The following is a 14128-nucleotide window of genomic DNA, read 5'->3' as shown; positions in this document are numbered from 1 at the left end:
TCGTATATATGATAATTTTTAATGGAATTCGATTACAATGTAGTGTCTTTCTTAAAACTAAATTGGGAAGAAATGTATTGGAAGATTATTTGGAGAAGCAGTGGATGGCACTGTTGGGCTATAATATAAAGCTGCAGATGCAAATCTCAAATCACAGTATTTCAAACTAATGCACATATTTTATATTGTACTTCAAGACATACAATTTAGGCTTAAGATAGTTGAATTTATGTTGGACATAACTAAATTCTCCATCTAATTGTGCTAACATGTTTAGGGGATGATGGATGATGAATTTTTGGTTGAAAATATGAGAGAATCAGCAAAATTCTTGAGTCCAATATTTTGGCCAGGGTAGCTTTATCTATATTAAATTGGGGAACTGGCTGCAAACAAAAAGACTTGGTTGATAATTGGACTAATGGCAGCAAAAAGTCAGACTGAGAAAATGGAAAGACAATGCTGCTCCAACTGAAGCGGAATGGTTTACATGCCTGTCTCAGATGGCTTCCTCTGTAATGATCACATTTAGATTGAAGAACAGAGGGGACTTATTTGATAACATCTGGAAACCTTTAATGCATTAGTACTACTACTATCACATACATATTTTAAAGTACTCTTCATTGTAATATCTAGATTAGTATCTACATAATATCTGCCCATAAAGCAGATGCTACTCCTTAAAACTGCTTGTAAGTGTCATCTTGTACTTGTATATAGGTTAAAACTAAGCATGCATTGCACTACAGATTTTCTTTGTAGTCATTAGCTTTTTGCTTTTTCCTTTCTTTTATACATGTATAAGTGCAATGTTTCTTAAATAATTAAATCAGGATTGGAAGGCTCTTGGGCCATAGGTATTGGGTTGTGTATTTCTAGTGGCCAACATTTTTTGTATTGTGTGTGTTACTATTTTCTTTAGATCAAGCACTAACCTATCTTGAAAAGTGGCTACCTAAAACATTTCGGTTGCTTGTACATTTAGGGGAAAGACAAGTATGAATTATAAGAAAAATCTGATTATCCATCAACAGAATGACATCAGAGATGTTTTAGGAGGACCTTGATTATATGAAAATCTATTCTGTACAATATACCTAAAATTGTTCACGACAAAGCTTTAAAGATATTTGGATGGTGTTCTTTAAAGTATTTTTCTCCTGAAGATTACATTCTTAACCTCAGTCAATTGCTTCTTTTTTTGTTTTGTTTTCAGTCCATGAAAAGTACTAATATAAAAGAAAAGGCTTGATAATAAAAACAAATTAGTATTAAATATAAAAGCTAAATTAAGTTGTGTCAGCCTCGGATTTAATATTTCTTTAATTCATGTTTATTAAAATATTACATACATTTCAAAGTTTGAAAATTGTTAATGTGCTGTCTTACACTGAAAATTGACTCTAAAATGGTGTTTTGGAGATCTGACTCCACAACAAATCTGCTCAGTTTACAAATAAAATATTTTTTCTCCAATGCCTGCAAACTTGATCAGGGATCTGACAGTCAAGTTGGGTTGCACAGTATAATTCTGGAAGAAAATGGAGTTTCACAGCTAAAACTGAAGTCATAACTTGGTCTGCCACATCTTTACTACTGGCAATAGATCACTCTCATTGTAAGTAAATGCTTGCTGAATGTAACTGTAACTAGATTTTACCTATCTTGTGAGGATGTTACTGAGACCTTTAGCTAGAGATGATGCTATATCACATACCTTTAAATTTGCTTTTAATAATGTCCAATTTATCTAAGAAATTTGCTTTCTCTAAGACATTTTTTGAATTTAGACTGTCATTGGCTATTCTCAGAGACAAGAGGAAGAAACATCTGTTACCTGAAGAGATACTGAAGGCAGGTAATAAGGTACCAGACCTGGAGCAATAAGTGAAGATGTGAGACTGAAGGATGCTCATTGCTAAAAAGTGCTTTCAAGAGACTGACTGCAATCAGAAAGGGGCTTGAAGAAACTGTAATGATTGCTAGGAGTGGCACGAAAGGAAGCCTCAGGTTACAATTTTTCTTGAGTAGCTGAGATTAAAATGTTATAGGGATGGACAATTTACAAAGCAGCTTTCCATAGGCAGCCTAGAAGTTGCTCTGAACAGTGGTGGCATTTTACCAACATTTTTACAATGCTACAGCAGAGCAAAAACAAGAGGTGAAAATCTTGACACTTTTGGGTAAGGGAGGACAATTAAAATAACATTTAGTTTCTCTGACAAGCCAACTTGCAAGAGCGTGGAACCTCAAATGTGGAGTGCCCAGGAACTAGGGGTGGGAAAAACAGCTCTCAGATAGTCAAGGATAGACATGGACTCAAAAGTCCAGGCATTTGTTTTAACAGTGGAGCTCCTGAAGAAATGAAAGCAAACTGATTTTCAAGGATTGAACACATACAACCCTCACTGAAACTTTGAGCATTGGTGACAGGTCTCAGAAAAAGCCATGTATAGGTAGCCTCCTTCAGCTAGAACAACTCTTGAAATCGGGTCACTTTTATTTAGATGCTTAAATATGAATTAGAGGCCTTGCTTTTGTCACACAGGTTTGAAAGCTGTTGCCATATTGCTCATTTAAAATACAACCACAATTGCACTTCAAAGGTTGGACATATAATTGGCAGGTTTTTCATTCTTGGAATTCATGACCCATCATTGTGACCACTATAATCAACTTAATTGGCCAAGTGTTCCTGAGCACAGACAGTAACAGGGGTTCAACACATTTTATACAAATGTTCAGATACTTGGGCACCAATCTATTCATCTTTACTTTCTCTAGTGCAGGCTGCAAGTATAGTCTTTGCTGGACCTGGTCTATTAATTTTGTAATGCACAACACCACAACTGTTTGTGGAAGTTAAGCTTTTGGGGAAGCAGCCCTAAGAGCTTGAATAAGCTCCCTATTCTGCTCTTTAAATGTCCTTTAGGGCAGTACTCTGTTTCACAGTCCTAGCTGGGTACTGTAGTGGCTCATCTAATCCTGCACTGTTTGCAAGCTATTCAATTAACTGTATCAAAAGAGCAACTTCTTACCACACATATGCTTACCAGGTACATATGCCATCATATCTGCACACTAAATGACAGAACTTAGTGTTTACTGCTTTTCACTCATGTTAGCACTGCAGAGCCCAAAAAAGTATGGGGGAAGGAGATGGATTCTATTCTCTCTTGTGCATTACTTTTTTTTTTAGCTAAGACTCAGTTAGTTCTACCTGTGCAACTCCATTAGAGCTTCAATTTAAACAAAAAAACTTTCAAGTGTGAAACCAAAACCTCACTCAGTATTGCCAGCTATTGTTAATTCAAACATGCTGCATTACATGCATTACAACATCTAGTTGGCAGCCGGTGTCAAGTGGAGTGCCCCAGGGGTCGGTCCTGGGGCCAGTTTTGTTCAATATCTTCATAAATGATCTGGAGGATGGTGTGGATTGCACTCTCAGCAAATTTGCGGATGATACTAAACTAGGAGGAGTGGTAGATATGCTGGAGGGCAGGGATAGGATACAGAGGGACCTAGACAAATTGGAGGATTGGGCCAAAAGAAATCTGATGAGGTTCAATAAGGAGAAGTGCAGGGTCCTGCACTTAGGACGGAAGAACCCAATGCACAGCTACAGACTAGGGACCGAATGCCTAGGCAGCAGTTCTGCGGAAAAGGACCTAGGGGTGACAGTGGATGAGAAGCTGGATATGAGTCAGCAGTGTGCCCTTGTTGCCAAGAAGGCCAATGGCATTTTGGGATGTATAAGTAAGGGCATAGCGAGCAGATCGAGGGACGTGATCGTTCCCTCTATTTGACATTGGTGAGGCCTCATGTGGAGTACTGTGTCCAGTTTTGGGCCCCACACTACAAGAAGGATGTGGATAATTTGGAGAGAGTCCAGCGAAGGGCAACAAAAATGATTAGGGGTCTGGAACACATGACTTATGAGGAGAGGCTGAGGGAACTGGGATTGTTTAGTCTGCAGAAGAGAAGAATGAGGGGGGATTTGATAGCTGCTTTCAACTACCTGAGAGGTGGTTCCAGAGAGGATGGTTCTAAACTATTCTCAGTGGTAGAAGAGGACAGGACAAGGAGTAATGGTCTCAAGTTGCAGTGGGGGAGGTTTCAGTTGGATATTAAGAAAAACTTTTTCACTAGGAGGGTGGCGAAACACTGGAATGCGTTACCTACGGAGGTGGTAGAATCTCCTTCCTTAGAAGTTTTTAAGGTCAGGCTTGACAAAGCCCTGGTTGGGATGATTTAATTGGGAATTGGTCCTGCTTTGAGCAGGGGGTTGGACTAGATGACCTCCTGAGGTCCCTTCCAACCCTGATATTCTATGATTCTACGATTCTACATGTCTTATTCTAATATGCTAAAATAAACTGGGGTAAGAATGTATGACTGCATTCCCTTGTAATCTTCACAAAAATGAGATGTGCAACTGCATTTTACCATACCTATCATAGTGAGAAAAGAACAAAACAAGCAACTTGGCATAGTGTATAGGATATTGGTATATTTACAAAAGATACTTGTTAAAATCTTTCTAATTTTACACTCAGCTGTGCAAATTACTTTAACAGCCTACAAACACTTTTGCCTTCATGTATAGTATTCACAGATTTCAGAGTAACAGCCGTGTTAGTCTGTATTCGCAAAAAGAAAAGGAGTACTTGTGGCACCTTAGAGACTAACCAATTTATTTGAGCATAAGCTTTCGTGAGCTACAGCTCACTTCATCGGATGCATACTGTGGAAAGTGTAGACTATCTTTTTATACACACAAACCATGAAAAAATGGGTGTTTACCACTACAAAAGGTTCTCTCTCCCCCCACCCCACTCTCCTGCTGGTAATAGCTTATTTAAAGTGATCACTCTCCTTACAATGTGTATGATAATCAAGGTGGGCCATTTCCAGCTCAAATCCAGGGTTTAACAAGAACGTCTGGGGGTGGGGGGAGGAAAAAACAAGGGGAAATAGGTTACCTTGCATAATGACTTAGCCACTCCCAGTCTCTATTCAAGCTTAAATTAACTGTATCCAATTTGCAAATGAATTCCAATTCAACAGTCTCTCGCTGGAGTCTGGTTTTGAAGTTTTTTTGTTGTAATATCGCAACTTTCACATCTGTAATCGCATGACCAGAGAGACTGAAGTGTTCTCCGACTGGTTTATGAATGTTATAATTCTTGACATCTGATTTGTGTCCATTTATTCTTTTACGTAGAGACTGTCCAGTTTGACCAATGTACATGGCAGAGGGGCATTGCTGGCACATGATGGCATATATCACATTGGTGGATGTGCAGGTGAACGAGCCTCTGATAGTGTGGCTGATGTTATTAGGCCCTGTGATGGTGTCCCCTGAATAGATATGTGGGCACAGTTGGCAACGGGCTTTGTTGCAAGGATAGGTTCCTGGGTTAGCGGTTCTGTTGTGTGGTATGTGGTTGCTGGTGAGTATTTGCTTCAGGTTGGGGGGCTGTCTGTAGGCAAGGACTGGCCTGTCTCCCAAGATTTGTGAGAGTGTTGGGTCATCCTTCAGGATAGGTTGTAGATCCTTAATAATGCATTGGAGGGGTTTTAGTTGGGGGCTGAAGGTGATGGCTAGTGGCGTTCTGTTATTTTCTTTGTTAGGCCTGTCCTTTAGTAGGCCACTTCTGGCAACTCTTCTGGCTCTATCAATCTGTTTCTTCACTTCCGCAGGTGGGTACTGTAGTTGTAAGAATGCTTGATAGAGATCTTGTAGGTGTTTGTCTGAGGGGTTGGAGCAAATGCGGTTGGCTGTAGACAATGGATCGTGTGGTGTGGTCAGGGTGAAAGCTGGAGGCAGGTAGGTAGGATGGAAAAGACCTAACAGATCATCACCCTACTGTTGCAGGCACAACTGTGAAACAGAGCACTACTTAAAGGGTAGTTAAAATACATCCATGGGGATTTGTTTTAAACTTTACATTGCTTCAATTTATTGAAGTGTTTTTACTTATTAGTAACTTCAATCTTTTACAATAGTTTGTACCAAACATGGAAACCTCAATATGTATAAACTGGTCAACAATGAGCCTATAGTTAAATACTAGCTGTATTGATAACACTTATAGGAGACTTCTTAGAATGTAATCATAATACACCTAGATAGGTGGGTGAACATTAACAAAACGGATATTTCCTATAGAAAGTAGCCATCTCCACGGTCAGAATAAGCTTTACACCCCCCACCCCCGTTTTAGTTCTTTAAGGAGGAAACAAACATTTTGATATTGCTTCTCTGGAACAGGTGTACAGACCGTAGCCATATTTGCCATTCCCAAGACTTTTCTATTCCTTTATGACTGCAAGCGTCATATTATTACAGTATCCATGCATCCACCATCAACACTGATTTAATTCTAGATTAGTTGTAGAGCAGTCTTTTACTCATCAAGGTCATATCTTGATGGCTACACAAGCTCAAATAAATCAGGTGTTAAGCAGGCACATCTCCAAGGAACACAGAAACTCTCATCTGCAATCCTCAGCATATCTTATTATTTATTGCCAAAGAAATGACTGATTAATTTTGTCATCTTTGCTCTGTGTTTTTTTGCTTGGCTGAAGATGCCTGCTCTCTTTTGCAATGCCTGATCAGACCTATTTAAGTTGATGCCTTTGATCGTAAACACAGAGGAGCTTGCTGACTTAGGCTTCGACTAAACATTCCTCCACTGCCATATTTATGTACAAAACCTTGTCTGATAACTGACAGTCAATGTAGATAACAAAAACTTATAAGATGTTTTCCACTATTATACTCATACCAAAAATAGCATTTCTTGTACTAGTGATCAGTCTAGATTTAAGGTTGCTATTGAAGTAACATTTAAAAAAAAACCTTTTTTTTTATCAATAGTTCATTTTCCACAAATAAAATATTTGAGGTCAGGGAATAACCTGTTAGTTGGAAACTGCATGTTATGATTCTTGTGTACCGTGACATTATATTGCATTTTTGACATTAACAGCATTTTACTATGAAACTATTCCAACATAAAATTATCAAAACAAAATGAACAAAAAATGCAATGAAAGTAAAATACCATGGAAAAAAATTCTATGCCTCTAGGTCTTTATTAATCACATTCCAACACCAGAGGCTGAAAGTACATCAAACTGCACCAAATCCTTTTCACATGACAACCTCATAAATTATTCAACTCATTAGTATCACCAAGAGGCATAAAAATAACATCAGTGTTAAGGATGTTTTCTCACAGAGAAAGGTCAACTAAAAGTTTCAATATTAAAATCCATATGCACAAGCCTCTGAAAAGTAAGTACATCAAGGTGGAATCTATGGGTTTTAACTTCAATGCATGCTGTTTAAAATTCCTCCAGAATGCTATACCATGCTTTTAATTTATTTATGGGAAAGCTGCATATCAGACACATTTATTATACGACTGCCAACAAGATAACTTCCATCTACTGTCATTTGAAACACAACCAATGAGAGTTTGACTTGCACCACCCTAGCAATACTTCAGCTTTGAAGGTAAATGTGTATAACTATATGGGGTTCCCTTTTGTATGCTGAAATGTAACAGAAGTGGCACATTAAGTTGTGGTGTGGAAGGGGAAATAAGAGGACATCATTTGCATTATAAGGGCATGAAACAAAGTCCACTTAAGTAAATGGCAAAACTTCCATTAACTTAAAAAATGGTGCTGAATCAGGCCTTAAGAGGCCAATGTTAGGGATTATAAACCAGTTTCCTTCTTGCTTTCAGGCTGGTTTGAAATCAGAACATTTACATATTTAAATATTAACAGCCTCCTCAAAATTGAAATTCTGTATTAAAGTAGAATAGAGACTAGGGCTAAAATTAGTATTTGTTTCTGAAAAGGAATACAGTAATTTTTACAGCAGTTCAAACTAAAGATTTGACATCTGCCTTTGACAGTGGCTCTATACTGGATGCCTCAAAGGAAGATGGGGGAAAATAAACACACCACTGTGTCAAATGTGCAATACCATATGCCATAAGGGAAAATTAGTTCTTGACCCCAGCTATTGATCATCTTATGGCCTGAAGCATTACAATTGACAGCCTTTATATTTTAATAAATAATATACTAGCTAGTATAATTGTACATGCTGATATTCATTTAAATATCTAATCTTTTCTGAAGCTTACTACAAGCTATTTGTCTCAATAATATCCTGAAGTGGTGAGTTCCACAGATTAACTCTACAGCATGAATTATATCTAACAGTCAAAACTTCCAGTGACTTCACTGAAAGCTCTGGCTACAAATGGACTGCATGATTTAGCTCATATTTGCATAAAATGATTTTCCTTACATCAATTTTCACTATGTGGCTTTTAAACTTATTTAAGAATAATGTTGGCTCAAGTTTGTTTACCCCTAAATATAGTGAAAATTAATACTGGGACTACTTTATTTTCAATTATAAATATAATTTAAAAAGGTAGATAGGAACCTTTCCTGAAAAAAAATGCCTTTGTGGATGTCTACAGAACTGCACAAGACCTAGGTCTGAAAAATGTATCTCCTTCTCGACTCTTGCACCAAGCCTGCTGGCCAGAGGTGCAACGCCATGCTCCAGGTGTCCCTAAAACTCTAACTGCCAGAAACGGGGACTGGATGACTGGGGATGGATCATTCGATAATTGCCTTGTTCTGTTCATTCCCTCTAAGCATCTGGCATTGACCACTGTCAGAAGACAAGATACTGGGCTAGAAGAATCACTGGCCACTCTTATGTTCTTATAAACCCCTGAAACTAACTCTCTGGTGTCACAGGTGAGTCTTGTAACCATGTCCCAGTAAAAGACCATCCCCAAAAGCCTATCATCCCTCCAGGTGTTTGGAGTTCCTTTGTCCAACAGAGCAGTGGTTCTCAACCACGGGTCTGAGGCACGTGGGGGGCTACAAGCATGCTTCAGGGGGTCTGGCAAGCAGGGCCAGCATTAGACTCGCTGGAGCCGAGGGTAGAAATCTGAAGCCCCACCCGGAGTTGAAGCTGAAACCTGAGCAACGTAGCTTCATGGGGGGGCTCCTGTAGCATGGGGCTCCAGTCAACGGCCCTGCTTGCTACCCCCTAACGCCAGCCCTGTCTTTTACAGGCAGATAACCAGTTGTTATGGCACAGGTGGACCATGGAGTTTTTATAGCATGTCAGGTGGGCCTCAAAAAGACAAAGGCTGAGAACCCCGAGATAAAGTGCTGGGCTCATGACTGTCCTAAAGCACTGAGCAAAACTGCTAAGCAGCTTTGTTTAAACAAGGATTTATTGACGTATTTCACGATTTTCAGATAAACATTACTCCTGGTTTAGATTATGTATGCCAAGTTAATGCTTTCAATATTTTTATAGACAAATTATAAACCTCATTGAAAAGAGGTCTTAGTGTTGTGCTATATCATCTCACTGGCCTAAGAGTCATACTCTGCCAAGCGGGAGAGTCAGGTTTGATTCCTTATACCAGTCTGAATCCTAGGGCCAATGGAGTCTGGGAATGCTCGAAAGGCAGTGGAAGAGCTAATAAGGGGTACCAGGGCATAAGGGGGGTGGCCTTTATGTATATGTGCAACACTTTTTCAAGCCAATAGGTATAATTGAAGGTGGCACTGCCAATGGCTCATCACCCCCTGAGCTCTGCCGTTACTCTAAACCCTGGTTCTGCTACTGCTGAAAGAAATACTGCTAAGCCTTGGGGAACTAGGAAGAGTGAGTGTTTCACAGCATCCAAGAGAAATTCCTCTGGCCCAACAAGAAATGAGGCTGAAAGAATTCCTGTTCCAGCTTCCTAAAACTACGATGTGAGAAAAAAAATGACAAACCTCAGCACTCTAATATGGACATAGAAGACAACAAAATAGCCCCATTATTAAAAAGGGGGTGAGTTAGTACTGACCATATTCCACAGCAGCTTTGAGGAGGGCATCAGAATGAGTGGATCCGAAAGCATTGCGAACAAATCGCCTTCGCCGGCGCAGATCATCCTCCCAATAATCCAAGCGCCAGAAGTCATGCAGTTGGCTACAAAATAGAGAACACGTCAGTACCTACTAGAACTTGCACTGTATTTACATATAGCATACACATATCATTACAATACTGCTTCTATATTTCAGTGGCATTAAGGAAAATGTTCCAGCAAAAATATATATTACAAAAATGTGCAATATTCTAACATTTTTACTAGTATTTCAGCATTAAAGAGCTCAGCCCTGTCTGTCTCAAAATGCTCTGTCTACTGCTAAAAACATTAATCACAGTGAGCCCATTAACAAATGCAGCATCAAATTACAAGTATTAATGGCACAGCTTGATTTCTTTTACAGTGTTTTTAACAAGGTTAGTAAATCATAGAATGGATCTCAGTGCAAATAGTTTGCAATTTAATGACTATGGTCCCTTAGCAGACTGAACTTAGAAGTATAAAATATTGCCCACTTGAATTTTGTGGAACTATGATTAAACTAATGTGCTGAAATATTCATTGAAATAATTCCCCACTGCCCCCAGCAACCTGAGAAAATTGCAATTTTATTCATTATTAATAACACTGAATTAGAGCTGCAAAAAATTTCACCATGTGGTAATTGTCTTGGCAAATTATTATTCCAACACTAACAGAGTCCTTGGATGATTTTATAGCTTCCAGCTAATACAAGCCATTAACAACCATGACCATCTTCATGTTACGTTGCCTTTTTGCATTCAGAACCAATATTAAAGTTCCACAGATTGAGACAGAAACCATTGTTAATCTATATCCAACTGAAAATGCAAATTCATGTCATTATTTGGTGTTTAATTTAACTTCATTACTAAATATGGGACTGGATGGCTGTTTAGTAAACATCCAAACAAAATTAGTACTAAGATCGTGGTGGAATATTTCATCTACCTGTCCAATATTTTAAGTACATTGTAGGATACTCTACACAAGACTGTGCTTTAAATGTCTGCCTGCCTTCATTATGAGGAGTAGTTGTACTGTCAGCCACTCCTAGAGGCATCATGACCGTGTGCAAAGGTACAACAGACCCCTTCCACAACCTTCTAAAGGGAATTCACTACATGTTTGCCCATTCACTGACCCAGCTGTACTGGGTGGTGCAGTGGATCATATGTTAGCACCAGGAGTGCTACCCTGTAGTTGTTACTAGACTCACATGGCTTTTATGTGCCAAGATTGCAAGGACTACAGTGTGTCTGACCCCTGCTTAGGGGCTCAAAGGCTCATTGAGCAGAAATGAGGAGACAGGTACAAGCTAGGTCTCTTTTTCTCTGTTTTGATACAAAATGACCTTTATTTAGATTTATGAAACAGCATCAAATCCACACACACATTTTATCATATTATCTTTGTTAATGACCAATTAAAAGATTTTTTTACTGTGTGGAGAGAAGGAAGAAAAATCTTTAATGAGTAACTATTAACAGATTAGCAAAATCCCTTTCTTGCTCCTATTTAAAAATATAAACATATTGGAACAGGAGCAGCAAAGGCCTTATTTTTTAAAAAACACATGGATTTTGTGGCTGTTCTTTGTGAAAAAAAGGCCACTGATCTGAGAAGAATGACATAATATTGTACAGATAACAAATCCATACTAAAAAATTAGGAATATTTGACTTTTGAGATATATTTTGATTTCAAATCATGTTCCATGATGATAGAACATTAATCAGTTTGAACAAAGAAAAATACTGTATTCTCTTAACCAGCAATAAAGCAAAACAGCTTTCAAAGCAAGTGTTTTAACAAAGGGACAACAAAAAACAGGTAAGATTGTTACTGGAAAATACTCTGCTTAAGGGCCTCATAATAAAATAATTTAACATGAGCTTGAAACCTGAAATACAAAATCTTGCCTTAAAATCAAAATTTCAAAAACAAAACCCTCAAAAGAATCTCAGGTTTGGTTTTACCTTGTTTTTGATCACAGAAGTAAACAGCTTTTCACAGTATAACAAATTTTTTCTCCCTAGATTTTCCTTTTTCCTGTAAAGGTGCTACAATGTCACCAATCTCAAACTACAGCAACCCCCATCCTTCCAACAAGCAACCCTATGCCTTACAATCTCTGCTGATCTAGAACCAGTTCCACCACACCAAAGTACAATGGGACATGAGGATGCACACCACCTCAGAGGATTGAACCCCAATGATTAGGCCCCTAGCCATCAATATATGGCTGGCAAGGGTCAGGTAGGAATTTTGTTGCATCTTCATACAGGATGATGGATGATCCAGACAAGATTCCTACCTAATGCTTTCCACACAACTATTTGATTCAACAAACTAAGAAGCAGAAGACTCTTCATTGGAAGGATGAGAACATGACTTTAATGAGACTCCCAGCCCTTTGCCAACCCTTGGAGAGAGACTAAGTTCATAACCACATTGTTATTGCTTACATGGTACTGTGCAACATTAGCACTGGCTCACTCATCATGGTCTATAGTGTAATTAAATTAAAATTATTGCGTAATGAAAAATTATCTTGCATTTAACAGTGTACTTCACCCAGTGGGATCCAAAGCACTTTACAAACTATATTACCTGTAAATACTATTCCAACAAAGAGAGTACATTAAGAAAACTTTAAGGATGAATGGTGCATTCAAAAATTAGAAAATGCCAAAGTTAAGGTTGCACATGTGACCTCATCTCTGTCCCCTTGTGCATATGCCTTACAATATAGTTTAATTTTAACATGATCACACATTATTTCTCAAATACAATATAATTCTGCATAAATGTATTTACAGTCTTAAAGACACATTTAGCATCTTGCATTTGTTTTCATTCTCAAAACACATGGCATTTACATATTTAACTTCTATAAACATTATATAAAGAGGAATTATTTTTTCTACTCTTCTCTTATTCAACAGCCACTGAACTGCCTTTGCTCAGCTCATATTTTCTGGGGTGGTAGTGAAAATCACCTTCAAGCTGAGTCTAATTCGTAAAATTTCAGCCTAAAAGGTTAAAGTTGGGGAAAGTTATAAACAACTGAGAATTGGGATTATAAAAGAAACCTTAACTGTAGCAGTTACTGCGCTGCCCGTTGCTAATGACAACAATGTATTACCTATCACATGATAAAGGAGAAGTGGTGATGGGGGGAAGGAGGTGATATTAAGCTTCCTATTACCTCTGAGCAGGGGATATGCTATAGCTGGGGGGAGAGAAACTGACTAAAAATCTGAAATCCAACAGGGGTGGAATTACAAAGTTAACACATATGGAAATTGAACCAAGGAAGAGAAGAAATACTCTTGGGGAGCAGGCAGGAAACTACCACTCTGGCATTTTCTTTTTCAAACCTCTGTGAAACATAAGTGAGATAAAAAAAAAAAAAAGTAACACAGAACCAGAAAAGCAAATCCTGCAAAAATAGCAGATTTTGGATCACTTAATACAACAAAGAGCTCAAGTTCTGGTGGAGTCTTGTGGGAGTTAATACTGTAAAAGTAACTAAGCTACTAATTATTGCCATCTGATGCAAGGATGTTGTCATGGCCTCACAGGCCAGAACATAGGTTGTGCTACAGTGCTGGGGCATTAAGCTGTTTGTGTAGAAGTTGGTAACTGACATGTAAACTAAGGGTTTCTGGATCTTAACCTGATATGCTCCCAACCTACTGTCAACTCTCTAAGCAAAATCTTCAATATGATAGAAACCCCTCCTTGCCTTATTGCTGGAGACAACAGAGGGATGAAAAACAGATGGGTTAACATACAGTAACTTCTGAATTGTTGAGTTTCATCACGGTAAAAATCATTAGGGCTTCTTATATATTATTGATATACTGGGGGGACTGTTCCCCCATATTCTATTTTGCCACATCTTTCTTGGGATCAGAGTAAAGATATAAAGAAAAAAAAAGCTATGAACATAATCCCTAACCTAATGCTCTCAGACTTATTTGCTCTAAAAGTCTGGCGCTAAAGAATGCATCATAATTAAAGTTGTCTAGCATCTGGATTCCATACTTGGATGTCACAGTGGTAGTCACCTTAGAAATACTTAAGATAGATAACACTGACCTATGAAAAATTTTCAGGAGTGAACAATCTTTAATGACTCTTAGTGGCCA

General features: G+C 38.3%; 1 protein-coding gene across 2 annotated transcripts in view; it reads right to left on the bottom strand.

Annotated features, from left to right (window-relative positions):
* NBEA (neurobeachin) overlaps nucleotides 1–14128 on the bottom strand; it is an 867588-nt gene that overhangs the window by 294023 nt on the left and 559437 nt on the right. For both annotated transcript variants that reach the window (XM_084617023.1, XM_084617024.1), the window contains one exon: nucleotides 9924–10048. In XM_084617023.1, coding sequence (XP_084473149.1) covers nucleotides 9924–10048 — 125 coding nt within the window. The remainder of the gene's footprint in view (nucleotides 1–9923; nucleotides 10049–14128) is intronic.

The sequence above is a fragment of the Lepidochelys olivacea genome, assembly GCF_965140295.1.
Source record: "Lepidochelys olivacea isolate rLepOli2 genome assembly, chromosome: 1".
NCBI classification, from domain to species: Eukaryota; Metazoa; Chordata; order Testudines; family Cheloniidae; genus Lepidochelys; species Lepidochelys olivacea.
This window is presented reverse-complemented; position numbering and strand designations above follow the sequence as displayed.